At 52.8% G+C, this 27,564-nt stretch overlaps 9 protein-coding genes and 1 non-coding gene across 10 annotated transcripts; 4 read left to right on the plus strand and 6 right to left on the minus strand.

Moving 5' to 3' along the window:
- Nucleotides 1–208: 208 nt before the first annotated feature.
- Nucleotides 209–1,052, minus strand: SMAC4_00726 (uncharacterized protein). Its single transcript, XM_003349790.2, has 4 exons — nt 856–1,052; nt 597–628; nt 449–513; nt 209–366 (listed from the first exon to the last, which is right to left on the minus strand). Exons 1-4 carry the CDS (start codon nt 948–950, stop codon nt 298–300), a joined length of 261 nt encoding a protein of 86 aa, XP_003349838.2. The 5' UTR covers nt 951–1,052; the 3' UTR covers nt 209–297.
- Nucleotides 1,053–1,110: 58 nt separating this feature from the next.
- On the plus strand, nt 1,111–4,285 carry SMAC4_00725 (uncharacterized protein). Its single transcript, XM_003349789.2, has 5 exons — nt 1,111–1,378; nt 1,453–2,092; nt 2,149–2,751; nt 2,806–3,616; nt 3,677–4,285. The coding sequence occupies exons 1-5, from the start codon at nt 1,324–1,326 to the stop codon at nt 3,962–3,964; spliced, it is 2,397 nt and encodes a 798-aa protein (XP_003349837.1). The 5' UTR covers nt 1,111–1,323; the 3' UTR covers nt 3,965–4,285.
- A 1,146-nt stretch (nt 4,286–5,431) lies between these two features.
- On the minus strand, nt 5,432–7,144 carry SMAC4_00724 (uncharacterized protein; the record flags this gene model as incomplete). Its single annotated transcript, XM_003349788.2, has 2 exons — nt 5,432–6,617; nt 7,028–7,144. The coding sequence occupies 2 exons, from the start codon at nt 7,142–7,144 to the stop codon at nt 6,195–6,197; spliced, it is 540 nt and encodes a 179-aa protein (XP_003349836.1). The 3' UTR covers nt 5,432–6,194.
- A 603-nt stretch (nt 7,145–7,747) lies between these two features.
- SMAC4_00723 (uncharacterized protein) lies at nt 7,748–9,647 on the plus strand. Its single transcript, XM_003349787.2, has 2 exons — nt 7,748–8,150; nt 8,278–9,647. The coding sequence occupies exons 1-2, from the start codon at nt 7,809–7,811 to the stop codon at nt 8,947–8,949; spliced, it is 1,014 nt and encodes a 337-aa protein (XP_003349835.1). The 5' UTR covers nt 7,748–7,808; the 3' UTR covers nt 8,950–9,647.
- Nucleotides 9,648–10,037: 390 nt separating this feature from the next.
- Nucleotides 10,038–12,360, minus strand: SMAC4_00722 (uncharacterized protein). Its single transcript, XM_003349786.2, has 2 exons — nt 11,060–12,360; nt 10,038–10,960 (listed from the first exon to the last, which is right to left on the minus strand). Exons 1-2 carry the CDS (start codon nt 12,080–12,082, stop codon nt 10,121–10,123), a joined length of 1,863 nt encoding a protein of 620 aa, XP_003349834.1. The 5' UTR covers nt 12,083–12,360; the 3' UTR covers nt 10,038–10,120.
- Nucleotides 12,361–13,456: 1,096 nt separating this feature from the next.
- Nucleotides 13,457–15,638, minus strand: SMAC4_00721 (uncharacterized protein). The gene is made up of 3 exons (XM_003349784.2): nt 15,260–15,638; nt 14,635–14,832; nt 13,457–14,555 (listed from the first exon to the last, which is right to left on the minus strand). Exons 1-3 carry the CDS (start codon nt 15,318–15,320, stop codon nt 14,476–14,478), a joined length of 339 nt encoding a protein of 112 aa, XP_003349832.1. The 5' UTR covers nt 15,321–15,638; the 3' UTR covers nt 13,457–14,475.
- Nucleotides 15,639–16,432: 794 nt separating this feature from the next.
- Nucleotides 16,433–17,628, minus strand: SMAC4_00719 (uncharacterized protein; the record flags this gene model as incomplete). Its single annotated transcript, XM_003349783.2, has 1 exon — nt 16,433–17,628. One exon carries the CDS (start codon nt 17,626–17,628, stop codon nt 16,456–16,458), a length of 1,173 nt encoding a protein of 390 aa, XP_003349831.2. The 3' UTR covers nt 16,433–16,455.
- Nucleotides 17,629–21,279: 3,651 nt separating this feature from the next.
- On the plus strand, nt 21,280–22,483 carry SMAC4_00718 (uncharacterized protein). The gene has a single exon (XM_003349782.3). The coding sequence runs from the start codon at nt 21,461–21,463 to the stop codon at nt 22,214–22,216; it is 756 nt and encodes a 251-aa protein (XP_003349830.1). The 5' UTR covers nt 21,280–21,460; the 3' UTR covers nt 22,217–22,483.
- Nucleotides 22,484–22,584: 101 nt separating this feature from the next.
- On the minus strand, nt 22,585–24,255 carry SMAC4_00717 (uncharacterized protein; the record flags this gene model as incomplete). Its single annotated transcript, XM_003349781.1, has 1 exon — nt 22,585–24,255. The coding sequence occupies one exon, from the start codon at nt 24,253–24,255 to the stop codon at nt 22,585–22,587; it is 1,671 nt and encodes a 556-aa protein (XP_003349829.1).
- Nucleotides 24,256–25,818: 1,563 nt separating this feature from the next.
- On the plus strand, nt 25,819–25,890 carry SMAC4_14089. The gene has a single exon. It is a non-coding gene; the product is annotated as a tRNA-Met (tRNA).
- The last annotated feature ends 1,674 nt before the right edge of the window (nt 25,891–27,564 follow it).

Consider the following 27,564-nt stretch of genomic DNA (forward strand, 5'->3'; position numbering starts at 1 on the left):
CCTGCAGTAAGTCTTGGCACTGAGGAGCGAGAAGGAATCGGAGATTTCCACAAGTCAAAAGCCCAGTCGGCTTCAGTTCTCGAGGGAGCTTGGGCCAACCGAGTTAGAGATAATTGTTAGTTGATATTGATGCTTTTCAACACGGCTTCCAGAGTTCCACTAGGACGACCCTTCCATGATATGAAAATCCACAATAGGCCTACTTTTTGTTCATGGGACTGTTCTGCTCTATTTTCTCACTTCGGCACCTATTGGATGATCTGGTCCATACCTCTACAAGTTAATGTTGCTATGTGATCATGCATCCTTGGTGTCTGTACGCTTATCGTTGCCCTGGAGCTTCCAGCACTGCCTAAATCTCTCCATCTGTTTGCGCCCGGAATCCATGTGTTGAGGTTAGCAATGAGCGGTGCTTTCAACACTTTCAAAAGGTAAGATATTCACTTGCCTCGTTCTTGCAAAGCCTCCAGTCCTTCTTCTCATAGTAACAGTCGGTCAACTTGGCATTCTCATCTATGTGTGTGAGAAGAACATCCAATGTTAGAGCATGTTCAAGTTTCCAGCAGCAACTTTGGCGCAGTAACAGGAGTTCTTACCGGCACATCCAGTGCTGAAGATTCGCTTGTCCCTACACGACAAAGTCAATGTCAGCTTACCACTCAACATTAGAAGAAACGGCCCGGACCTGCAGAGGAACGGCCTCGAAAAAGGAGCCGGATACAACGGGGAGGAAATGACTGAGGGGGGAGTGTCTGCAGGCGGTACTTTCCATCCGGACTCCGCGGCCATTGCTTGTTATTTCGTTGAGTGTTGGGGGGCCAAGCGGCAGGAACCAGCTCACACAAATTCTCTTACCATTCATCCGGCTCGTCATCTTGCTGACTGGCAGAAGCAGCAGCAGCAGCACTCGCAGCCGGTCTTTGCTCGGGCTTATGGTCATTGCTAGCCATTTTCGATCGCCTATTATATCTTCTCCTTCTTCGATTTCGATTTCTCGAGTTGGCGCAATATTGGCTGTACCTGTGTCTTCGCTGGTGTGAGTACAGGTACCTTCCACTTGGATCAGATCGTGTTCAGATTAGAGCTGGAGCCACGGGCAGTAGCAGTGCAGGAAAAGGGCGCGAGTGGCCCTGAAAACAGCCCACTAAACAGCATTGCAGGAACCCCAAAACCCCACGCCAGTATCCCCTAGCGACCCTGAGGTCTCCTCTCGAGCATCACAACAAAACATCAACACTCAAGCGACTTCATCACCCGTCCATCTTCGACAAAAGAAGCGGTGCAAAATCAAGGACAAGGTTTCCTCTCGTCTTTACGGCAACCATGGCCACCGCTCCCAAGACTGATCAACGAGTGCTCAACGTCCTGATCTACGCAGGTAAAAGTCACCCGTATTCTGAGCTTTTCCTGAGATCTCATGACTCATTTGACTAACGCTAACGTCTTATACAGGACCGGGAGTAACACCCGAATCACAACGCCAGTGCACCGAGTCACTTAAACGTCTGGTCGGGTCCAAGTATGCTGTTGCATATATCACCTCAAACATCCTCAAGACCGAACCATGGGCCTCAACCTGTGCCCTGTTGGTTTTTCCCGGTGGTGCTGACCTCCCCTTCTGTCGCGAGCTGAACGGCACCGGCAACCGTGCCATTATCGACTACGTCCGCAACGGAGGAGCTTACCTGGGCTTCTGTGCAGGAGGTTATTATGGCAGTGCCGTTTGCTGGTTCGGACTCGAGGACCCAGCCCAAGATGTGAAGGGCCAGCGTGAGCTGGCTTTCTTCCCGGGCACCTGCGCTGGTCCTGCTTTCAAGGGGTTCGAGTACCACCGTGAAGTCGGCGCGAGGGCTGCCAAGCTCACGGTGAGAAAGGAAGCCTTCTCTGGTGCTCAGGCGCCTCCTGATGTCTTCAAATCCTACTACAATGGAGGCGGTGTCTTCGTCGACGTCGAGAAATTTGCATCAAACGGGGTCGAAGTTCTTGCCGAATACGCAGACGATATCGATGTCAAGTCTGGCGAAAAACGGGCCGCAGTGGTATTTTGCAAGGCTGGCCATGGCAAAGCCATACTTACTGGACCACACCCAGAGTAAGATAGAAGTATTGTGAAACGCATCAAGAGTTCTCTACTAACGCAAGTTCCAGATTCGCCGGCGCGTCCTTGAAGCCACAAGCTAGTATCCCCGGCTACGACAAGCTCATTGAGGAAGTGACTGCGGACGAAACCGCACGGCTCGAATTCCTTGCGGCGTGCCTCAACAAGCTGGGACTGTCGCTCCCTTCCAAGGATGCATGGAATGAGATTCACCGGCCAACCAACAAGCTGGATATCTACTGCCAAGAGGGCCACTTTGAATCCTTTGTAAACCGCCTCATGGGGCAAAAAACATTTGCGGCGGTCGCAGCCGATGGGAGCTACTGGCTCGAGGATAGGTTTAATCTGGATGTTTTCCATATCGAGTGGACTAACGACGGCTCATGGTCAACCAACTACGAGCCTCGACAGTTTGGCAAACCTATTTACCGAGTCAATGTCGTCTTTAACGTAGCAGGCTCGGGGGTGGACGAGTCACGGTTTGACTACGACCTCTACTTTGCCGCCATGGATGAATATCGAATGCTTGAGTCGACCCGTACCATTAAGACGGGCAAGAATGCATTGGGGACCTCACGTTGTCCTAAGCTGACCTGGGGCAACCACGTGATGTATGGGGAAACTGTCACAAGCACCAATACTTTGCTCGCGAGGTAAGAGGAGATACACTTCTTGACACATGACCAGATACTGATCTTGTGCTGCAGCAACCCTCACCTCATGGCCAGACTAGAGTCAGGCTTTACCTTTACCGCCACTCGTCAGGTGGCGGGCCGTGGCCGGGGCACCAACGTCTGGGTCTCTCCTCCCGGCTGCTTGATAATGTCAACGGTCATCAACCACCCAGCGAGCGTCATGGGCATGCGCCCCTTAGCTTTCATCAACTACCTGGCGGCGGTTGCTATTGTCGAGGCGATCAAGGGGTATGATTCCACGGATAGCATTTACCAAAAATTGGACGTCAAGATTAAATGGCCCAACGACATCTACGTGCGGGATCCGAGCAAGCCTGACGAACCAGCCTACGTCAAGGTTGGCGGCATCCTCGCCAACTGTTCGTATAGTTCTCCCAACTACCAGATCATCGTCGGCATTGGCATCAACACAAACAACGCGGAACCCACGACCAGTCTCGATGCTCTTCTTAAGTGGACTGCTAGCAAGCTAGGAGGTGATAAGCCACCTCCGCAGCCGTTCCATATCGAACGCTTAGTAGCCCGGATTGTCACTTGGCTCGAGATCCTCTACGACCACTTCCTGAGTAAGGGATTTTCCGACGAGCTAGAAGCCTTGTACTACAAACACTGGCTGCACACCAACCAGATCGTTACCCTCCAAGACGAAGACGGCGTCAAGGCTCGTGTGCTGGGAATCACCAAAGACCAGGGCCTCTTGGTAGCCGAGGAGGTTATGGAGGACGGCATCGAGCTGAACTCGTGGAAAGGAACAGGCACAATGTTCCAGTTGCGGAGTGACGAGAACGGGTTCGACTACTGGAAGGGATTGATCAAGAAGAAGGTCTAGAAGAGCGTCACTACTGGCATTCCTATTTCGATTTCGACTCCCAAGCCCGCCCAGGTTTCCGCCCAAAGCACAGAGATTTATGAGATGTCTCCTCCTGGCGAGATGACCCCTCCTTCCAAGTCATCTCATGAGTCTCTTGCGGATGATCCCCGACCCTTCAAGAAACACAAGCTAGACTCACCTGAGATGACAGCTACGCAGTTTCCCGACACACCCGCCAGTACTCCCGAGCGTGGTAGAACTCCCGAGACGGAACGCGTTCAGTCGGTGCCTACCATCGTGGAGACTGCACCGGATGGCACCAGCCGTGTTCCATACCCCGGATACTGGAGCGATGGTTAATCGCAACCCAGCTTCTTGCTCAGGTACACATTACACCACTCTATGAAGACAGCGCGACGCTCTTACTCAGGGATTGTTGTCAGTCGTGATGGGACAACTCTCAAGTCCATTACAGAGGCCACATTGTTGCCTTCTTGTTCTCTCGAGATTTTATTTTGCTTTTTTTGTCACGAAGACTTCTTTGGGAACGATCAGCGAAACCTGGTATAGAGATGGTCGCTACATGAGCGTTATGATATAACAAGCGAGCGAGCGATACGGTTGGAGAATTGTAACCACACTGGATACCTTTTGGTATTTTTCAGGTACATATATATATGGAGAGAGAAGTTCAGCCGTTCGAGCAGACCTTGTAAAGCCACACCATGGGCTGGTTCCTCGTCAGAAATACCCGGTCACACCGGTGTAGCTAGTTCAGTGCGATTTTCATACGATCCTTTTCCAGTTAGTGATTTTCGCCCTTCGTCTGGCTCCGTCTTAGGACGACCAAGAGAAGGAGATGACTCAGTAAGGTAGTCATAAAAGGAGCAGCGGTTGGGCACTTGACTCCTAAGGTTTCAAACCGGGAAATATGTAGTCTACGCGCCAAAGAAGAAAATAGAAAACTACATAGAAAACCACCCAGCTAGTAACTTTCTGTGCACATGCATCTAATGGTGAGGTAGGTAGTGATGCAATCAAGTCATCTTCATGGTACTCTGGCAAACCACTGATGTTATTTGGTACCTACCTACCTATGCATTGACTTTGTTTATGTTTCCTTCATGTTCAGCCGACGATACCTATCTTGAAGAAGAGAGGAGGAAGTGATGGAGCGATGGAGAAAGCGAATGAACTGTATCTTATCTAGGTAGGTAGCTCGCTCGTAAATACGTAGCTTAGGTAGTTTGTTAGATCAAGCAAGAAATACCTTTTTTCTTCTGAGATACAGCCTTGGTTCTCTCAGGTACTGTGCCTATAACTAGCACTTCTTTACGCAACTTATACACAAACGTCCCTCTCAATAGAACCTGGGTAAGCACCGTGAGTCCGTGAGGAGTCCGTGACCTAAAGTACGGCAAGAACCACCGTTGTTTCCCCCGAACTAGAAAGCGTCTATTTGTCTATCAACTCCCAGAAGTAGGTAGGTAGGTAGGTTGTTATTTGTTATTTGGCTGAGGTGGCATCAATTCCATCGGATACCTGTGCTAGGTAAGAGCCATTTCATAATGTATCCATCAAAGGGATACCTTGTCACCCTGAGTCTCACTGTCTTGAGAACAACGGCAGAAGGAAGCTCACAGCAAATACTCCGCCCCATGTATTTTCGTAAAAAAGTGATAGAAGTACACGTGGAAATATATGCTAGAAGCCATTTCAGAATGTCCATCATCGAAGGGATACTTACCTTGTCACCTTTTAGCTCTCACAGCTAATGTCACTCACCGTATAATCAAAACATGTTGTTTTAAGAACAACGACAGAAGCTTCACAGCAAATACTCCATCTGCCCCATATATTTTGTACAAATGTGATATAGAATTACACGTCGAAGGACCGAATTTTCTCTCTCGCTAACAATATGCAGAAACCAACAACCATCCATCCATCCTGTATATACCCCCTTCCTAACCGCGAACGCCAGGCCTGCCGAAGTCGAGTGAAGAGTGATTTTGTTTTATGTGTCTGTGTTTTTTTGTACAAGTCGGGGCTGTTGGCTGGAGAGTGAGTGGTGCGGTCGAGTCGAGTGGGCGTGGCTGTGACTGCGACTGACTGGTTGTTCACGTCAACTGGGATGGATGGCAGACATGATGACAGAAGAGCCACCCATCCCCTGACAATGTAGGGGTACTGCCAGTCCCAACAACGAACGTGTCTTAAGGCGGAACTAACTGGCCGGAACGGAGGATGATGATGGAGGGAACGAAAGACGGATAACTACCGTTTGTTGCTCGTCGAGTTTCGCTCTCTCTCTTTGTCGCCTTTGAGTCGTATCATCGTATAAAGTGGGGGAAACGCAACAATCGATTTCGGCCAAGTTTCAACGGGACAGCCAGCCATGGGCTTCCCCTTCCATCAACTTCCGCTTCCGCTGCCGCTGCGTGTGTATGCGCATGCCGCGACCGTGCCCAGTTTCTCTCTCCAACCCCCGACATCAACCAAGCCACCACCGTCGTCGCCGCCGCCTTTCTTCTCGGAAGAGATTCTCATTCTCCGTTTTCAAGACGTGTGTGTCATAGTGTCGTGATGATCATTGGTCCTTGTAAATCTTGGGGTTCCACCCCTCCTTGACCTCCTCCTCGGCCTGCTTCTGCTCCATCTTGGGGCGGATCTCGGCCTCGAGGCGCTCGCGCGCCCGCACGATCTTGCTCTGCAGGTAGAAGGAGCCGCCCTTCTCCGGGTCGTTGACGTCGAACAGGCGCTTGAACCGCTCCATAACCTGCTCCATGTCGGCCGAGGCGCCGTCGGCGGGCTTGCTGACGTCCAGGATCTTGCACGCCTCGTCGAGGGTCATGCCGCTGGTCAGGCTGGCGCGCCCCGCGGCGGCGTTGCCGTTCTTTTGCTGGGCGCGCTGGTACTGCGAGGAGGCGGCCGCTTGCTTGTAGGCCTCAGCGAAGGCGCGGCCGAGCACGCGCGAGCCGACGACGACTACTTGGGTGATGAGACGGTAGGCCTAGAGAAACAGGAAGAGAGGGTTTTGTTAGTCATGATGGCGTTTTGAGTGAGCATGTATGTGGCTATAGTCAAGTCAAGTCAAGTCAAGTCAAGTCCGGAAACTCGGAGGCGAAGAGTTGCGCATGACAACCGAACACTGTACAGGGTGGCGCAACTTTGTTTAACAACAAAAAGTAAACATACCATTGTGACTATATGAAGGAGGAAAGCTGGCCGCCGAAGTGGTGGCTAGCAATGGGACCGGGTTCGGTTGTTTAGGAGGAGGGCGGGCCTGTAGGGCTGGCAGATGGGTGTTCTGTCTGCGTGGTTGCGGATGCAGACGGGAGGTACTTTGGGGGGGGGGGGGGGAGTTTCGGGGAGGATGCCGTAACACGGATGGAGATGGAGATCAATCGATGGATAACGAACCGTCCACAGGCCGATAACGACGGCGCCGCGCCAGGAACCTTCTTCAAAAAATTGAGCCGACAAAAGATTGGCCGGGACCGCCGATTGCCGGAAATTCCTTCGGCAAGGTCTTGGCATCTTTCCGGCAGCCCGTCAAGGTAGAAGGGGTACGTACCTGTTGCCTGCCCAGCCAAAGTGCTTGCTTGTCGATGACATCCACATGGGCTGCTGCTGCACGCTGCAACGGGGTGTGACGACTTAAGACTGGACGGGATGACGCCTGAGGCAACAATCCACATACTCACAGGGCCTGGACCACTGAACCACAGCGGTTGAACACTGCAGTAAGGAACAGCACTGAAGCACAAGTGGCCCGAGCAGCTGGCCGCCAACCGTTTCAAAGATGGGAGGGAAGCTTCCACCACGACTTGACACGAATTGACATCTGAAAAGGAAAAGCAATATCATCACCACTCTTTCGACTGATCTGCCGTGGACTTTTACCATCACCACGTTCGTTCATCAGCGATACTCATCGGCATCAGATCGAGCTTCAATCATCGGTACCGACCCGGCGGTTTTCCAACCCTCGAACGCGCATTGGCAACAACGCTCAAGTGCAGCTCTTGACAGTTTGCGCCTACGTCAGCTACCTGTTAGCATCAATCAGCCCCCTGGACCTCCAAATCCCCCCTTGTTGACGATCGGGGAAACGACAACGACTACGACAACTTCTACAACCACAACAACCACACTCCCTCACTTACGAGCGGCGAACAACACCATTACCGCATAAGCAATCATGTCGCAATACTACGGCGCACCGCCAAACCAGGGAGGCTACGCCCCTCCCAACGCCCAGAACCTGCAGTTCTACCCCTCCTCATACACACAGCCCGTGTCCGGCCACGCGACACCCTCACAAGCAGCATACGGCTACGGCGGGCCCTCTTCGTCTGGCGGTGGCGGCTATGGCGTAGGAACCGGCGGCGTTGGCGGCTTCTCCTCGGGCTTCGGCGGCGGCGCGGCTGGCGTCGGTGTTTCGGGTCGCATGGGCGAGCAGGGAGGACTGAGGACCGGATGGCTGGCGGCCTTTTCGACGGAAGGGTACGAGGGCGAGCCTCCGCTGTTGGAGGAGCTGGGTGTTAACTTTGGGCATATTCAGTCAAAGGCAAGTGAAGCTTCTTTTCCCTCTCTCTCTCATTTGCAAGAGCCAGCCAGCTCTGTAGAAGGACAAGGAACCAGCCAAACTAACACAACAACAAAAACAGACCCTAGCAGTCCTCAACCCCTTCGGCCGCATCGACCAACATCTAATGGACGACTCGGACATGGCCGGCCCCGTCCTCTTCTTCTTCCTCATGGGCACCTTTCTGCTCCTGTCCGGCCGCGTCCACTTCGGCTACATCTACGGCCTGGCCCTCTTCGGTTCCATCAGCTTGCACGTCATCCTCTCGCTAATGGCCCCCTCCTCCTCCTCTGGTGGCCCCTCGGGCCCCGGTGCCGTCCCCGGCGGCGTCCCAGGGGGCCCACAAGCAGGCGGCTACTCGGCCTACCCTGGCCCCTCCGCAACCTCGGTCTCCTCCTCATCCATGTCCGCCGCCGACCACGACCACAACACCGGTCCTTCCACTTTAACTTTCGCCCGCTCCGCTTCTGTCTTGGGGTACTGTCTCCTGCCCCTGGTGATGACCAGTCTTGTCGGGATCGCGATGCCCATGGATACTCCCCTGGGAATCGTCTTGACGAGCATGGCTATTCTGTGGTCGACGTATTCAGCTAGCGGCATCTTTTGCACCGTGTCGAGGATGAGGAGCATGCGCGCGCTGGTGGCGTACCCGCTTGCCCTGTTTTATGTGGGGTTCGGCATCATGAGCGTGTTTAGTAGCAAGGGGAGCGGGTCGCTTGCTGGTGCTAAGATTGCTCCGGCTTCGGCATTGTGAGAAGCGAGACTGGGGATGTGAAAGAGAGAGAAAAAAGTGGTAATGAATCGTGGGTTAATGGGATAGGGAAGGGGGGGAGGCAGATGTTAGGTACCTAATCTAATGATGGGTGGTTATTTTTGGGTGGGCTGGATTGGGTGGGCTGACTGGATGGATGGTGTATGGTTGTACTTACTACGGGGGTATCCTATAGATGTGCAAAAAGAAAACGAACCATTAACACTACTACTGTAACTGTTGTCTTTTCGGTTTATGGTATGGTATGGTGTGTTGGCTGGGAACAGGATAGACGAGACGGTCTGAACGATGATAGGGATGTAGTGGTTGACCTGACTCTTGCAGAAGATCTTGTAGTATACCTAGGTAGACGGACTAAAACTTCTCATGTTGAACGCATTCGCTAAAAGCTATGAAGAGAAAAGCAATATTGTCTGTCGTGCGAGAACAAGCAGAAACAAACAGGCATGAACCACGAAACCGAACATAATGCAAAAAAAGAGCGAGTTAGTCGTGTTTTGATCATCATAATATCTATTAGATCCCTAGATCCATTTCACTTTCATTCCATTCAATCATCCGTTGCAATAACTGAAGCTCTCAAGCATAATGAGAAACAGCACAAAAACGCTGCTGGCAAAAGACCAGGCCAGATGGAAAAATGTGTAAAGGTAACACGCAAAAAGAAACAGTAAAAACAAGATAAAAAAAAATGCCGAGCGCCCCCTACTCCCTCCCTACCTCCCTCCCGGAACGCCCTCAGTACTTAGTTATAATAGCAACACTGCCATGTACTCTCTCTTCTCTCTCTCTCTTTGAGTTTGTCTACCAAGGTTGGCAAAGAAACAACCAACAACCAACAACCAACAACAAATATGCTCAATGCCGCTTGCTTTTTCTTTTCCTGTGAGTTCCACCGAACACCAGAAGACCTTACGTAATCCAAAGACAGCGACAGTGACCAGTAGACCGAACAGTGCCGAAAAAAAAGACGAACAAGATACGTATTCTGCTCATGACTTTGAAACCACTGGTTTCGCTTAACATATTGCGAACGCCATCTCCTGCTCTTCCAAGGCTGTTCCAAGCTCTCTTTGTTGTTTTGTGTCTCCTTACACTTCCAACTCGTTCATCCATGATTGACCCGTCGTAGTTCAGTTCGCTTCTCCTCTCTCTATTCCTTAGGCTCAGCGCCAAGAATAGAGTACTGGCCACCAGCGCCAGCAAAGATGATCTTGCGATCGCGAATAGCCGAGTTGTCGATGAGCGTGGGAGTCTCAATATCGTCCGTCGTACCTTGACCAGTCTGGTAGTTGGCTGAGAAGCCCCACGAGTAGACCTTTCCGTCCTCGGTGATGGCGAAGCTGTGGTCGGTGCCAGCAGCAACATGGACGATCTTGCCCTCGATCTCGGGGACAACAGCGGGCTGGACCAGGATTCTGGGCTTGTCCTTCTCGTCGAAGATGGTGTTCTCCTCGGTAAACGAGCCGGAGGGGTGGCCGACCTGGTGCCCGTCAATGCGGCCCCATGTGAGCAGCTCGCCCTTGTCGTTGGCCGCGAGCGAATGGTGCTCGCCGCCGGCGATGTCGACAATATTGTACTCTTTGAGCGAGTCGACCAGCTGAGGCTTGAGATTGAAGCCGCCGTCGGTGCCCGCCTCGGTCTCGACTCCGAGTTCGGCGTAGTTGTTGAGGCCCCAGGCGATCACCCGCCCCTTGGTGTCGATGATGAAGCTGTGGTAAGAGCCGCAGGCGATCTTGGCGGCCTTGGCGCGTCCGGGAAGCGTGCCGATGCTGGCGGGGTAGAGGCCGCCGTTTCCGTCGCGCTCGATAAGGCGGCGGCCAAGCTGGCCCTGTTGGCCGGCTCCCCAGGCGAAGACCTTGTTCTTCTCGTCGAGGGCGAGAACGTGGTTGGAGCCAACGGCAAGCTGCTTGATCTTGCTGAGCTGGGTGACGAGGGCGGGCGTTGTCTGGACCATGACATCTTTGGTGAAGCCGAGAATGCCTTCGTTGGACTGTGGGGATCGGTTAGCCTCGTTGAAATGGAATTTAACCTGGCGCAAAGCCCCCCCCCCCCCCAAAAAAAAATAAAAATAAAAAAAAATTCAACTTACCCTGAAAGTACCCCATCCGAAAACATGACCGGTGGCGGTCAAGGCGAAGGTGGCGCTGTCGCTGGCGACAACCTGAACCCACGTGGTACCCTCGGGAACGTCCGTGGTGTCAATCTCGCCGGGCGTGCTCTCCTTGGGGTTGAGGCCAGTGTCGTCGTCATCATCAGAGTCGGACTCCTCATCAGCATCACGGAGACCGCCTGCCCAAGTCGTGTCGCGGCCGAGAGCGCCCTGGTCGTTGACGCCCCAAGTGAGAATCTTGTTGTCCTTGGTGAGAGCAGCGACGTGCATGCCGCCGCAAGCGACCTGGACGACGCCGCTGAGGTTGTGGTTGATGCGGGGCCGCTTGACGTCAATGGGCTTCTTGCCATCGTACTTCATGCTGCCGAGACCCAGCTCTCCAGAGGTACCCTCGCCAAAGACAAAGATGTCCATAACCTGGGTGGGTGCCTCGTTGATTACCTTGCCCAAAGGCTTCTTCTTGGGTTCCGGCTTGGGCTTCGGTGCGGCCTTGGCCTTCTTGGGCGCGGGCTTCGGGGCTTCATCTTCGTCGGTCTTGGCCCTCTTTATGAGGGGGCGAGTGCCGTTGGCCTGCTTCTCATCGGCGGACTCCTCTTCCTCCTCATCTTCCTCGCGCTTGCGCTTGGCGCCGGCGACGCTGTTCTCCTTGTCGGAATCCTCAGCGGCCTTCGCGGCAGCCTTCTTAGCAGCAGCAGTCTGCTTAGGCGCAGCAGCTTTCTTGGGGGCAGCGGCCTTCTTGGGGGCAGCAGCCTTCTTGGGCGCGGCAGCCTTTTTGGGAGCAGCGGCCTTCTTGGGAGCAGCAGCCTTCTTGGGAGCAGCAGCCTTCTTGGCAGCGGCGGTTTTGGGCGCGGCCTTGGGCTCTTCGTCGTCGTCCTTCTTAGCAACCTTCGCGGTCGTCTTCTTGGTGACAGTGGTAGTAGTCTTCAACTTCTTTGTCGTTGTTTTGGCGGCAGGCGCGTTTTCCTTCGCGGCCTGCGTCGCGGCGGCTCTCTTGGGAGGCATGATGTGACGTGATTCTGAGATTTGTGGTGGTTGGGTGGTTTTTTCGAGGATTGATGATTCCGAGCTGTCGAGGTGCAAAGAGCAGTACTGAGAGCTGGAATGGGGACAATTGGGTGATACCGAGGATGTTACAAGCTGAATTGTTTGTAAAGACGCGTTGTTAATTTTGTGCGATAGCGAAAAGAGGTCGAGGTGCGCAAAGAGTGGAGGTTGATGTTGTGAGGGTTACCCTGTCGCATTGGGGAAAAGGTTGGATTGTTATTGACGGGGGGTGCGCCAAATAAACGGAAGTGAAATGGCGGAGACCGGAGAGCAAAGGAATTTGGTTGCGGCTTTCTTATTGAGCGAGCGAGGGGGGTGTGTGGGTGGTCTTTGCGTTGCAAAGAAAAATCGACGCGACTGGATGCAGCTGCACTCTCCTTTTCAGTTGGCTATTGACGTCGGCCGCGGTGAGAGAAGTGGGCCCGTTCCCGCGAACCTCAATGAACAATAGGAGTGAGGCTCTCTCAATACCATTCCCCTCTCTCTCACCTCGTCACTTGTCAGCCCACGACAGAGCTCGTCGCCTCACTCAATTTTGACCTCACCGTCCAACGGTAACGCCAGCACCAGCGAACCGAATGTTCAAATTTTGTTTGGGATTTGGGTTATAACAACGGGTCCGTACCGAAACCTCCCCCTGCCTGTACCCGCCAAGTGACGCATCGCAATAGCAACCAGCTGGATAACAATAAAGAAAGAATTCCTGCGAGACGTGTTCTTTGTGCTGTTGATCATTGACCGTGCACCTGCATCAACTCGAATAATCCACACAACAGCGCTGCACCTATGTATTGAGCAGGTGGACGTCCATGTTCGGATGAAAAAAGTACTAGGCATTTTCGCCCGGTCTGCGGTAGTCGCTCAGGTACCCCAGAATGTACCACGCACCGCTGTCCCTGTCCGCTTCTGCAGACACGGGACATTTGACATGACGATGCTTGGTGATCTGCTTGTTCCCCCTGAACCATGTCCGAGACTATACTTTCTGCCGGGCGGTCAAGCCCTCCGCGCGCGTTTGATTGCTCGCTTGACATGGGTCTTGGCAGCTCGACTTTCTGCAACGCGTGGTCCGAGCTCGGCGCGGAATCGCCCGATGCTCACCAGCTTCGTCCTCAGACCTCTGGAACAAACGACGATGAACGGAAATGTGACCGTCACTGTCAGACATGTCACTTGTTGTTGTGCAGGACGTAGAGTTGACCAACATGTCTCATATGAAATCTACTTTCAATCACTGGCAGCACCGCTCACTTTTCCAAAAACGACATCAAGTGCAATAGCATGTTCTAGGACTCACAAGGACCTCACGCTCACGAGGGAACCGACAGTTTTCAGAAATATGCATTTACCATTTCTTTTGCTTTCTACCACCGTTTCCACGGCCTCCTTTCCGACGACTACTTCCGCCGTTGCCATTGTCAGCTGCTGCAGCTTCCTGTTCCTTCCTGCGCCTTTCCAATTCAGCCTTTTCCTCCTCTTCCCGCTCCAGCTGGGACTTGGTGTCCGCCACGATCCCCTGCAACGTCGGCCCAGGAATCCGCCACTTCTTCCTCTTCTTCTTGGTGTTCCGGCTGAAGAACGATGTTCCTCGCGTGAAAACACCCCTGACATCCTCCCATACCGACACCAGCCACGGCTTCGCATCGCATCTGAGCCATTTTGTCCAGTCCCAAAACAGGATTTGAAATTTGGTGAGTCCCCCGGTTGGGGAAGAAGCATGAGATGAATCTCGGTTTGCAAATGGGTCGTAGTTCACGAAGGCGTATAAGTTGATCCATAGGTCGCCGAGGATGATGAAGGGCGCTTTGGCAATTAGCCACAGTATCGCCCTGATGCGGTGACGGATGCTCCAAGTGACAATGGCTTGCCACAGGAGCTGTAAGAAGCCGAGAAAGAGAGAGCCCCGGGCGCTGAGAGTTGGGATTCCAAGTCGAAGAAAGGTGCTGGGGGTGCTGAGCAAGGGAGTCATATCGCCCGGCTTCCCATCCCCATCTCGTTCCTCGTCGGCTTCTCCTGCGACCGAAGCATGGTCAACCATCGGAGTCGTGATAGCCGCTGTGTTGTAGTGCCTCGAGACATTATCCCGTGTTGTCTGGCCGGTCCAGTAGATGTCGTTGTCGCGGCCGGCGACCATTCCGTCCCTTATCCATCCGCTGACAATGCCGGCTCCTCCAAGTCCCACCACGTTTCCTGATATTGTTGGTCCGCTCAATGCCGGTATTAATGGTGCTGTTATCATGATTTTAAGGATAGTTGAAAAGAAGCGAAAAGTTCGTCGAGCTGCCGATCTCTCTCTGTGTCACTCTCAGGAACACAGCGTCCCCTGTAGCGCGTACTCTTGTAATCGGAGTCTAGTTCTTGGTGGTGAAGTCGGTCTCGAGTTCTGTCGGGTTGAAGCCTCCATCGGCAGCCTTTTCGCAAGTGCAAGCGTCTGTTCAAAACATGCATGGTTAGTCATCATGTTCTACATCACGTCATGCCATGTTTGTTCGAGGTAGGGAGGTGCTTACCGGCAGGACGAGTGCCGCAAGCGCAGGCGTTGCCCGCGGGCTTCTGGTTCTCGGTCGAGGCACGATCACAGGTGCACTGTCCGGCAGGGCGAGCACGGCATGAGCAGCGAGGGCCCTCGACAGCGTTCTCCGAGTTGGCCTTGTCGCAGGTGCAGTGCAGAGCAGACTGCTTGCCGCAAGAGCAAGTGGCTTGCTTGGCTGAAGTAGGTAGGTAGGGTTCGTTAGTTGATTATCCAAAGAGAGAAAAGAAACAAGAAAAAAAAGTTGTTTTGTAAAAATGCAAAAGTCAAGAATGGCATCCAACAACGGGACCCCTGGGCTTGGTTGCAGGAACCTGAAGTGGGAGCAGTGGGGAAAAAGGCAAACATGAAAAAGGGCCAGCGACGGATACGCGCGGCAGTGATCTTCTCTTTGCCAAAAGATGGAGCCTTCTCCGTTCCAAAAAGCGAGCGAGAAAAAAGGATTTTGCGTTGGGGGTCCGCCCGGTAGGGCAAAGATCGATGGGCCGGACGATGGAGTGTGATGGAGCCATTGGAGCGTGATGGAGTCAAGTGGAGATCAGGGGCACAGGGGAAACGGCACTGGTGACCACCAGAGCCTCAGGAGCTTTCAAGGATGGACTTACCACAGACGCACTCAGCGCTCTTGCCGCAGCAAGTGGAGGCCTTTGCAGCAGGAGCAGACATGTTGATTTTGGTGTTTGTTGTGGTGGTGGTGATGGAAGTTGTTTGGTGGTTTGACACGGCGCAAATCGATGTTCAAAACTTGTTGTAGGGGGACTATCCTTGACTCGTAGTATTAAAGTTGGTGAGTAGTACCGGTGTAAGTTGAGCGTGAGCGATGTTGAGCTTCTGAAAAGTTGCTGGATGCTATTGAAGATCTTGATGATGGTGACAAGAGGTGAAAGGCTTCTCTGCTGAAGGAGGAGGCCAGTCTTATATCTGAAATCGGCTGATGTCACAGACGACCTGTCTTGGGCTTGCAACTGTTTGCGACAGGGCTGGCAGCAACGATGCTTTGGATGAGACAGTGGGGTTTTCCGCTGTGTCAAGGTCCATCGAACACCCAAACCAGGGGTCCAAAATGCCCTGTCGGAGCCGCAATGGGCTCAGTCTGGGGCAGACGAGCCGCAGCTCAGGGTCATTCCAATCTCTCTCGCGTCTCATTGGTGGATTTGGCGGAAGACGCATGGTGTAGACCAATCAGAGAGCAGGTATTTCTCATCACATCTTTGTTTTGTAGCCCCTGATCAGCCCACTCCTCGACAGATGACAAGCTCCCACAACCACCTCCAACACCATTGGCTCCAAACACCACGGTGATGACCATGATGACCATTCATTTCTTCTGTTGGTGCTTGATGCTGTTCCCAGAGATCCCCCTTCCATCATAGGCCGGCCCAGAAGGTTCGAGACGTTGGTAAACATCATGGTTGTGGAACGACATTGGTCATCCCACTCGCCTTGAGTCTTGACTGCAGTTTTGCCGTGCGTGTCGTTTTCCAACATCAATCCACTTCAGCTACCTCGATTGCTGGATGCCTGGTCGTCATGAGAAGCAAGATCACTGGCCCAGCTGTTGGAGATGCCTCTTACGACTGCCTCATGCTTTCCCTCCAGGACTAACTACACGTTCAAGCATATGCGCCCTAGTCGAATACGGCTTGAACAAATCTTTGTGTGGAAGCTCTACATTGTCCAGGCTGAACCATAGGCTTTTTGACAAAGACACCTACTGATGGGAACAAGGACATGCTATGGCAAAAACCTGTCAGAAAGTGGTGAAAGCATCTTTGCCCCACAGGGCCAGCAGGTGGTGTCTTTAGCTCTTCGAGAACAGGTAGACCTCAACGGTCTGCGCCTCATCATACAGAACAGGGAGCGGCAGCTTCACTTCCTCCTCTATCGACCATCCATCCTTCGACATGAGGTCAAAGAACTCCCTTTCATCAGAGTGTCTTGGTTTCGTGGAGAGCAAGATCTTGGTGTTGGCAGGGCTGGAGTGCTGAGCAGAATGAGCATGAACAGCGGAAAGAGTCTTGACCAGGATGGGCAGCAGGTCATTATACGTGCAGTCGCTTAAAATCACCAGGTCCCAAGCCCGCGACATCACCTCGGGGCCGAAAATGCCATCCTTTCCGTCTTCCCAATCCAGGTTTTCGTACATCACGGAGCAGGCGGTTTGGTCCGCCGAACGGGCAATGTTGGCCAGCGTCCGTTCTTCTGCGTCTGGGAGATCGGTCATGAGAAGGGTCGATTTCTCTGCTGTCGCTTGCGATGATATTCCCAGGATGCGTGCAACACCGAGACCCAAGATGCCCACACCGCAGCCTAGCTCCATAATGTTTAGAGGTCCATCATTTTGTTGCAGAATGTTTGCCAGCATGGGCAACGACGACGCCTTGGTAGTAGTGGTACTGTTGCTGATTGTGGGAGCCGCCGTTTGGCCAAGGATCATGTTGGCAACAAAACAAGCGGTGGTGAGGCCGCCATCCCACACATGACGGGCCATGCTCTCGCCCATTTCCTCTTCCACCTGAAGCGCCGCGGTCCCGCCAGGCAAGCGCAAGCTTCGGAAACAAATGTGGTTGTTAGGGCCAGGTGCGAGATCTGCGAAAACAGGAAGAATCAGGCCGTCCCCAGTGCCGGTGCCGGTAGTGATGTCGTCGGTGATGAGGGCCGTCAGCTGTCGGCTTGTTGGCCTGACTTGGACCGTCTCGATCGTTGGCTGTGGTGGGAGTGGAACATCGACTTTCAAGACGCGCATGCCGGCCCTCCAAGTCGGGGGGATCTTTGGTGTCAAGATAATGGGCACCGGGCCACTCTGCGGGTTTGGTGGAGCGCCGGCTCCGATGATGGAAAGCTGTATCGGCTCATGAGGGCACAGAAATTTGTCGCTCAGGTCGGTGGTGATGGTGAGAACCAGTTTCAGTGTTTTGTGACCTGATCTGCCCTGCTCAACCACAGGTGGTCGACAAAATCGAATGTAGTGCATGACGATGAAGGTGGCCGTCCGCTACGGCGCAATGATGCCGTAAGAAAGTCGTCGATAATTGGATATCGACCTGGATGTTGGCTTTACGACGGGTCTAGAAGGAAATTTCCTGTCCCGGCAAAGCTCCATCGCTGCGGACTCTGCAGAGTGCAGGAACGCCACCACTTAGCGGGTTAGGGTCCACTCATGGCCGTCAAGGGTCCCGCCTCCGGTCCCGGCCCTTGATAAGATGACAAGTCCGGCCCTGCGATAACGACAACAGCAACTGGACACCCGCAACTTCCCCGTTCATCATTAGGACGTGTTCGTTCTGGCAATAACACAGCATCAGAAGCCTTTCTTTAGTGGCTGAAACGCCTTTGGTTGAGATAGAGGAGCTTCTCTTACTGCTCTACTGCCTGAACAGGCACAGCCTTACGGCGTTCTTGCTTCGTTTTTGCAAAAGAAGACGAGGATTAATCTATTGGACACTGCGAGAAAGTGCCGAGGATAATCGCCTCGTTCGATACCAAACACTCATCCAGGATGAACACCATGCCCAAGGATCCGCATCTGCTTTGTCATCGTGATACTCGAACCCACGAGTATCGACGGGGCCTCTCTTCCAAGGTGCTGATGGTCCCCGTTTTCTCGCATCACCAACTCTCACGCTTATAGGACAGTAAGTTCTCCGTCGTGATGATTAGGCATTTCTTTGGGTTCTTTTCGCGGTCTATGGATCACATCCCTAGCTTTCCTTCGCACTCAAATGGTTGATCGCGGACAACGATGGTAAATTGGGAATACCATAACCTGCCGGCTACATTAACACAATCCGGCCTTTCTGCGGTGCACTTCACGCTGTCGAATCCTATACACTTTTAGGACCAACAGCTACCTCATACGCTGCCCAGTCACACCAAGTCCCGGGCGACATTTGATGAATCAATGCACATGATCTCTCAACGCTGAGCAAGTACCGCAATCTGCTTTGTAACTGTAAGCAATCTGGGAAGGCCATTTTCCTTCAAGTTAGTGGACCGGTCGTTACACAAATCCACGTCCCGGGCCACCGCTCGCTGCCTGGTGCTCCTCCAGCCGCGATAAAACGCGGAATAAGTAACCCGTACCTTGGCTTGCCTAGAGCCAGATATTGGGCCTCATCTCCCGTGGAAAAGTGCGCCAGCACAGGATATCGATGAAAGATCTCACGCCTAAGAGCATTTAACACCGGTGTGTTGCTCATGACCACTGTTTCAATAACCAACATGAGGTTGGCTTATTTGGTACAGGTTAAAGTCTCAGCCTGAGTAGGTATCAGAGGGCCCTTGAACCTAATATACATACCTAACTAGGTCACTTGCGCCTTCCAGGAAAATATGTGTTAGTTTCCATGGGGTACAAAATTAACTTTCCTGCTCTTAGACCCCGCAAATCCCACGGCAACCGCCTTCTTACATCCCTAGAGTTGGTGTTTATTATGTCGTTAGATACTGCTACAACTCAAAGACTGGAATATCAGCATCATTAGCGCCCCAACAACAAGTTATGACGGCAGAAGGCACTCACGACCTGCGAACGCGGGAAACGGGCAGTGACGGCAGTGTTTGATAGCGGAATCTCTTTCAAGCGGTGACCAGTCGCTCTCCGGTCAAGAGCGGGAGCAAGGAAACACTATCGGAAGATGTTGGGGGATATCTGCCCGGACCAGCGTCCTCATTCAAAGGAACTTTCCAGCAGACCTACCTCTACGAATACTATCGTGCCCCCGGAGTTGGCAGGCCCGACGACATTTTCACGATATGAAAGAATCACGCTCATCACGCGATCACGAACTGCCCTTACTCACGGTCGGGATAGCAACGGCAGTTCGCGCCTGCAGTGATGGATGACACTGGGAAAACTGCCCTATATAAATAACTAGGTATGAGGACCCCGGACATCGTTCCCACGATCTCTCATCATCACACTCATCACGGCCCTATTTTCTCTTGATATCTTGGCCCCAAAATATAAGCCCAATCAACCATATCCACCACCCGCTAAGCAGCCTTCGCAGCCCTCATTCCATACCTACCTCAAGGAAGGATGTGTTACACGCCAGTAAAACATTTCGTCCCAGGTTACTGCGCCCACCCCGTCATGGTGATCGAGCTCCTTCCAGTAGGCTTTTGTCAAAGGGGTCTTCACCTTGGCTTCTGCCTCGCGCAATTGATAGTTAGGGTTGCCGACCGAACCGCCGCGGGCGTCGAGCCTAACGATAGGCATCCATATCCCGTTCTGTGTGATCTCTGCGAGCTCACACGAGGAGAATTGTTGCCCGAGACACACGCGCTCATCGAAGAGACGGGATATTTGAGTACGTCTTTCCACGGCAAACCTATCCGCCGGAGACGACGGAGTTTGGTAGCTTTTGGACCAGGAGACGCTTCCGCTTCTGATGCACCGCCGAAACCCACGGGTTTCCAAACTTGCCGGGTAACCCCACAAGCCGCCAACAACAGGAGAACCCTCACCGGGATGCCAGCTCAAAATACTTTCCGAATGCCAAGCCCTAGGAGTAGTGACGGGGTTCACAAACCCAGCATCGATGAGCGATTGAACCGGTACATCACGTCTACAATGGGAAGCACGAGTCTTCGGCGGACCTAGTAACGTCATACTTTCGGTTATTCCGGACTTTTAGACAAGGACAAACGATGCTAGTACATCTGCTGCCGGGACGAGGAAGGATTGACACGGGCGACGTATACGACATGAACGATAGATCGGAGTGAGGGGGGAAAGAAGGGAGATATCGCATAAGATGGATTTTCGACATGGGAAACCGTATGGGCTGGACCCTTGGAGGAAATTGTGCGATGGGTCACTCGGGTGGTGCTAATATTTTTTTTTTTTTTTTTTTTTTTTTTTTCGGAGGGCTGATTTTCTGGACGACGACAGTAGTGTTGATGGACAAGTTTTGGATCTCTTTTGCCCGGAGTCTGGTGGGTGAAGAAGCGATAGGTATAAACAGGACACGGTCAGTTAGAGGTACTTGTTGGTGGGAGTGTTGGGTTTGCTTTTGATTTGGTAGAAGAGCCGGCCTCCTTCGATATATACTCATTATCGCGCTTTGCACACATCTTTGGGCAGCATAGAAACTCTCTCATCGTGATAATTACCACGCTCCCGTCAAGCGGTACAGGTACTGGGGCAGGCAAGGGCTCTGGCTTCCTTGCTCTTCCGTGTCAATGTCTACGGAAAGGAAGGGACACTCTTGAATTTCTCCACACCGGCGCAGTCTTTGCACCTTCCAATAATCTCAGACTTCACTTGAGCGACAGATGTAGTAAAATTGGCAGTCACTATCCCGACATAGTGACGTCTGTCGATGCACGCTTGCTGCGCTCAAGGGAAAGAGCGATCAACAACAACTCGGTTTACGATTCAATATAGCGCTTATGCAATGCCAACCCGCTAGCTTCATAATCTAGCTATCAATATTCTAATAATAGGTTAATGAAGCCTTGGTCAACTTGCTAACCGGGATGTCCGACGTTTCCGATCTCGGTTGTCTGCAATGAAGCTGCACGCTCCGTTATCAAGATGCACACGCATGCACCTCTAGCATCTCGGCGCCATCCGATAAAGAGGACAGCCGGAGACCGGTCCACGCCGTCAGCTGAAGACAGGACATGCCTTCCCTCAACATCACTGCATTCGATAAACACTGAAACATTCGTCTTTGAAGTCATACATTATCATTATCTATATTATCCCAGTTTCACTGGTTCTGTTTTTAAGTGACTTATCCGTCCTTTCATTCAATCCTCGGGCACCTTCCAAATCTTCGGGGCGCTTCAACTTCAAAATGGCATCCACCACTTCTTCCTCCGGGGCACCCACAACGACCACAATCATAAAAGACCCCATCACCCTTCTCTCCACCATCCTCCGCCTCACAGAAAAGCGCATAATCCCGCTTACCCGCGCTGGCGTCTCCTCTGGCTCCAAGCTCTTCGGCGCCGCCATCCTCTCCCGCTCTTCCCTGAAGCCTCTGACGGTATCCACCAACAACGAACGCGAATCCCCCTTGTTGCATGGTGAAATCAACTGCATCCAGCAGTATTTCTCTTTACCACCTGCCTCAACCCCAGAAGAAGCAGAAGAAAAAGAAGAAGGCCAAGTGTACCGCATCCCCACAAAAGACACCATCTTCTTCGCCACGCACGAGCCCTGCTCGCTCTGCTTGAGCGGGATCACCTGGGCCGGCTTCAACGAGTTTTATTACCTGTTCACGTACGAGGACTCGCGCGATTTGTTTGCGATTCCGTACGATATGGAGATTTTGGAGGAAGTTTTTCGGGTAAAGGCGCCGGGGGATACTGAGACGACCCTCAAGGAAAGGCCGTTGTATAATAGGCGGAATAAGTTCTTTGTCGGCAGGAGCTTGGTTGAGTTGTTGGAGGAGGGGACAGCCGGGATCGTACCAGAGACTGAGAGGGAAAAGGAACGGGAGAAGTGGAAGAAGGAGATTGAGCGGATTAAGGGCTTGTATAATGGGTTGAGTGAGACGTATCAGGAGGGGAAGAAAGGGGGTGTCGAGAGTGCTAGTGTTTGGAAGTGAGCTGGCTGGCTGTTCCATGGTTGAGAAGGCGTTGTATCTCTGTTGGCGTGGTCTGTTGTCCGGCTCCTGTCGCAATGTCTGGTCGTCTTCTGTTGGTCGGGACAGGCTGGTCTCGTCGAGTTTCATGTTTGTTCAAAGAGCAAGAATTGTATATCCGAGCAATGGTTGTAAAGTGCTAGTGTGAAAAGGTGGACTGTTGAAGTACTCGGGAAGAAGGACTGGTGCTGACGTGCTGTGACATGGTCGAGTGTCCATGGTAAACGAAGCAAACCTGTTCTCCGGGATCTCGTTGCTGTAGGTGAGAAAGACATACGGTAGCAATCATTTCCCTTTCCCTCAAGTCTCCTCCCCTCTCTTTGACTCTTTGCTCACAAACTGGCTGTCCTAATAAGTGGCCTCTCCGGCCTCGAAAAGTTGCGAATGGCAATCGCTGTCATCTGCACCACCTTCTCCGGCGAAAAGGCAGAAGATCGCTTGCGTGGCGATGGGCGATACTTGTCTCGCTCATTTTGCTGCTTCTCCGGTTCACCAGTGCCAGGAGCGGCCGGGAGTTCCCTTCTCGCGCGCGGCTCGGGCGTAGTGCGCAGCATCATCGACTCGTAGTCGTGCTCGCTGTTGCTAACCCCGTCCTCCCACGAGAACTTGCGAGGGCTCGAGAACAAAGGCTTCGGTTTCCGACCTTCTTGGTAGGACATCACTCTGCTGGGGACAGGCGAAGACTTGGTCGGCGTGTCTGTGAATCTGCTGAGAAGGTGACGACGGCGCTCCTTTCGAGCGGCAGACTCGTCGGTTGGGGGCGGGCTCGGCACGTATCTCGGCTCGGTGTCACCATGCTGAGACCTGTCGTCAATACGAAGGGCGTCCATGGTAGCCGCGATCGTGCTGGGGCTGCTGGCGACGCTCAAGGGAAGAGGAGTGTACCGGTCCATGAGGTCGGAGAGACGTTTGTAACCGCGTCGCCGCTCTTTCTTATCGGCGGGACTTGCGCTTCGGCTACCATTTTCGCTTCTGCCGTTCTCGGTGGTGGTGTCGTACTCGCTTGACACGGGGTTCAGGTCATCGAGGGACCAGGAGGTGGCGAAGGCGCTTTCGACGGCCCATTGAAGGGTTCGACCCTCGAGGTGAGTGGCTATCTCTTCCTGTCTGCGCATGATATCGACTTCAACCTCGTCCTCGTGGCCGAAGCAACCTCTGATAGACTCATCCATTGCGGATTTGTCCATGTTCACTCCATGCTCTGTCGAGGAGGAACTCTGAGCAGAGGATCTGTTCGCGTACTTCTCGTCCTTTGGCGGAACCGGCGGCAACACAACCATGTTCTCCTCACAAACTCGCTCACCAATCAACTTGAGCGCCTCGTGCAAGTCGATCTTCTTCATCAGACGCTGCACCTCGAGGTCCACCGTCCAAGCCCTGTCGTAGTGCCCATTAAGCCCACTCAACAGAAAGCTCAGCAGGAGGTCGTCAGTCAGTTGGAGGCCAGCCATGTTGATTCGCGACCACAGCGCATAGAACCTGTCCAGATATTCCGAGAGCGAGGCGAAGTTAATGGCCTTGAGCATCAGCAGGTCAATCATGAGGTCGTCTTGGCTCTGGTGTGGGTCGAGCGGGGGAGGCCGGGCCGTGAACACCGCCTTGACAAGCTCGTAGAGGCCCTTCGCGTCGTAAGTCGGGTCGTTGAGCGAGATCCAAGGGTTGGAGCGACACTCTCTCTCGAGAAAGGTCAGCGCGTCGGCGATGCTGCGCCGGATGATCTGGTAGACTTTGATGCGGTTTTGCATCTCGTCCCACGAAAGACAGAGGGTGCCGTCGCGCGTCCTCCGGGCCGCGGATGAACGGTCGCGGGCCTCGCTGTTGTTGTCGTCGAGGTTGTAGTGCCGTAGGTGAGTGAGGACGGCGACTTCCCAGAGGCGAAAATTGTCGGTGCCGGTGAGGAGGGGCACCTCGGGCAGGAGAGTGCTCTCCTGGTTGTTGTAGTATTGGTAGGAGGGTCTACGACCCCCCCTCTGGGAAAGATTGGCTGGCGCGACTGCAGCCATCTTGCTGGTCTTTGGTGGTTTTGGTGTGCGTTGGCTCCCGTCACTTTGCGATCACCAACGGTTGTTGGTGGTGGTTGGGTGTTGGGGAGAAGTAGCTGGCTCCCTTGAAACAATTGAAACGGCGGTGGGAGCTGAGAGCGGGATCAAGAGGGGTTCTGGAGAAATTGCTGCTACCCAAGCAGCTTGCTCTGGATGAGGTTCAGATGAAAGCGCCAAGCCACCTCAGGACCTCAACTGGCCGTGATCGTTTGCCAGCAGCAAGCGACGAGCAAGCTGTCGATCAACGTTGCTGGGAAGAGTTTAGACGAAGGTCAACTGGTGAGCAGAAGGAGAACGGTGGAAAGGACTTGGCTTCAAGTCGTTTGAAGTAGGTGGAAAACACGAGGCCACAAACTTGAGCCTAGATGATTGTTGGAGTTTGGAACCCGGGATCCCACCTGTTCGCGCATGAACAACAGATGAACCTTGACTCGTTGGTGTGGACCAGATGAACGTGTCCGTGACCTCCGGGGAAGATGCGACGAACTCTGTGGAAGCCTTGTTCTGGGTAGGGACTGCAAACAGAGAAGTCACAGGAGTAGCCCCAACATTGGACCAGATATCTTTCAGATCTTCGAAGAGTTGAGACCAAAATTGATATGGAAGTGATATGGCAATGGTCCGGTCCTACCCCTTACGATGGTGGCGGGTTAGGGTTACAGGTTCAACTACTGGGTAGGCGATAGCAACCTTTCGTAAAGAAGACGATGCGTATTTCACAAGACACGATATATATCGCCAAAACTCTCTTGGGCATTGCTCCTGCTCATTCAGACGGAACCCGCACCCACTCTCCCTAATCCCATGTGTTTTTTGCGGTGTTGTCGAGGAGTGACTGGCTTTTGTACTATCGGCCCGGCCCTGAAAGCCTTCGCAGCTGGTCAATGTCTACGACGACTGACGCCTCGATTTATTCGGCGACAGTCATGAGCTTGCCCTAAAAAGTAAGGTACCTAGGTATATACGATATCTCGTCCTTGTATGTCGTCCTGGTAAATAAATTGGGAAAGACCCAGCTGGTAAAGTAGAATACCTTATGGTCTCTGCTCGTGTGCGCGGAAAGCATAGAGGTATCTACAACATAGGCGCCATGACGCAGGAACAAGATGAGGAGGACAGAGTTATTGGATGTTTGAGTGGATCCATGAGACTGATTTTATGACGATCCTCCTTCCTATAACTTCAATCAGTGACATACTTCAAACCTTGCTTAGGACCCCTGATGTCGGCATGTGTGCCACGGTCTGTCACGATCCGCACCAGACATGCACCTCTTCATATTCAACTTGGCGAACAAAGCGACCAAAACAATGGAAGCGACCAAAACAATGGTAATCTAAAACAGTCAGAGATTTGCATCCATAATCAAACACTTTTGGAAGTCTAAGTCAACGCTCAGCTTGGGACGCATTTTTCTGGTTTCCAGGTTGCGCCCTTGCCTCTCTGCACATGGCCCCCCACAACTCCACTCACTCCTATCCACCTCATAAGCCCATACTTGGTGTAAAACTTTCAACCATTCAAAGCTGCATGGCGCAGCGGAAGCGCGCCGGGCTCATAACCCGGAGGTCACTCGATCGAAACGAGTTGCAGCTAATTAGCATTTCTTTTTTTGCTTTTTTTCTTCTTGTCATCTTATCCGGGTTTGTTTACTTTCCCATCTTCACCCCTTTTTGGTTCCTCATATGTTTTCCCTCCTTCCATATTCTCACGCCATTCTACTTCCGAACAACCCACCTTGGAGTTAATAGGTATTCTCCTCAGCACTCCGGTTGTTTTGGTTGTTATGGTTTTGTTTTCCCAACTTTACCCCAAGGCTATTCCAATTCTCAAATGCTCACTGCCGAGCTTCCGGCTTCTCTCGTGCCCGGGGACATCTTCCGATGCACAAACAACAGTTCGTAATCCTCTACGCATCATCGGTCTTACCGGGACACAACCTCATTCCAATGATCACTCACTTTTCCATAAACCGCTCTGGAATCATCCCACAAGCCTTTTGCTCTTCACATTTGGCATTCGCTTCAAAAACCCGATGATGGCGAAGCAGACATACAAATCAGCACAATGACATATTCTTCCAACCCAATCTCACGCCTGAGCCGAACGACCCTCCAGCCCAATGCCCCTCCTTCGAAAGCGACAGCGAGCCTGAGAGAAAGGAATGAAGCCTCATGACAAGTTTGAAAAGCTGAGCCTCCTCTTCGATCGGTACGGTTCCATACAGTGCATTCCACTAATTCGTCGAAAAATCTCAAAAAAGAACTGCACACGCCCCTCCCTGGCTCGAGGCTGTAACCGATTTTGGTGATGTGCATTTCAAGAGATCACGAATCGCTTTCTCGGCGGATGGATGTGAGATCTCACGTGGTGTTATCAATCACATCTTGGTTCTGGACATGGACTAGAGCTGGCCTTTTTTCGGGATTCCCCTCATGGCATGCCACAGGCGGCCAACCCGGCAAAGCCCAACGCTTGGTAGACACATAGCACCGTTGCATTTTCAAGAATGGATGATCCGTCTCTATCGTCATTCTCATCAATCTCGACCTTGGAAACCGCCGGATCGCGGGGCGCAGATCTGGATGTCGAACGGGACGAACTCGTGTCTGATGGAACAAAACCCCAAAGAGGGGCAGTGGGAATCTTAAGGTATTGATTGGGGCAGTGCTAAATCCTGATTTTAGCGCTAATTTGGCCCAACGATAGGGCAGCGAGGGGCATATCGTTAACACTAACAGATGTTCTGCTTACCCCTCGGTAGCATCAATGAGGGGCATCAATCAGAGTCCAGCTAGCCCGCTGTTAGCCCCCGCCCGGCTGTCTCCAACAGTTCGGACAAACCTCCAAGCAGTTCATCCCGACTCATGTGACTGACCGCGCCAGCCGCGCGCCCGGCGCCATGCGGATGCGCCATTCCATGCGATCACGGCACATCTCAGTGCATGACATTGCCTAGACTTTTGTGCTGGGGGGGGGGGGGGGGGGGGCTAGGACAAACATCGGCTGGCACTAGAGTTTTGGGTTTGTTGTGGGATTAGTGTACATGCTCTCATGACGCTGGGAAATGGACGTGGAGAGATCCCGGTTCAACGGCATTCCTAGATGGGAATATCGGACAGTTCTGTTTGATGCATCTCGTGAGCGCTCGAAAGACTTCCATTGTATCCCTTTTCCTCCTGCGACGAAGACACCGAGGAGGCGGTTTCACATGTCAAAACGCAGTTCAGAGCTTGAGATCCACATTGTGCCTCTCCCGACTCTACAGAA

The sequence above is a fragment of the Sordaria macrospora genome, chromosome 7, assembly GCF_033870435.1.
Source record: "Sordaria macrospora chromosome 7, complete sequence".
Lineage (NCBI taxonomy): Eukaryota > Fungi > Ascomycota > Sordariomycetes > Sordariales > Sordariaceae > Sordaria > Sordaria macrospora.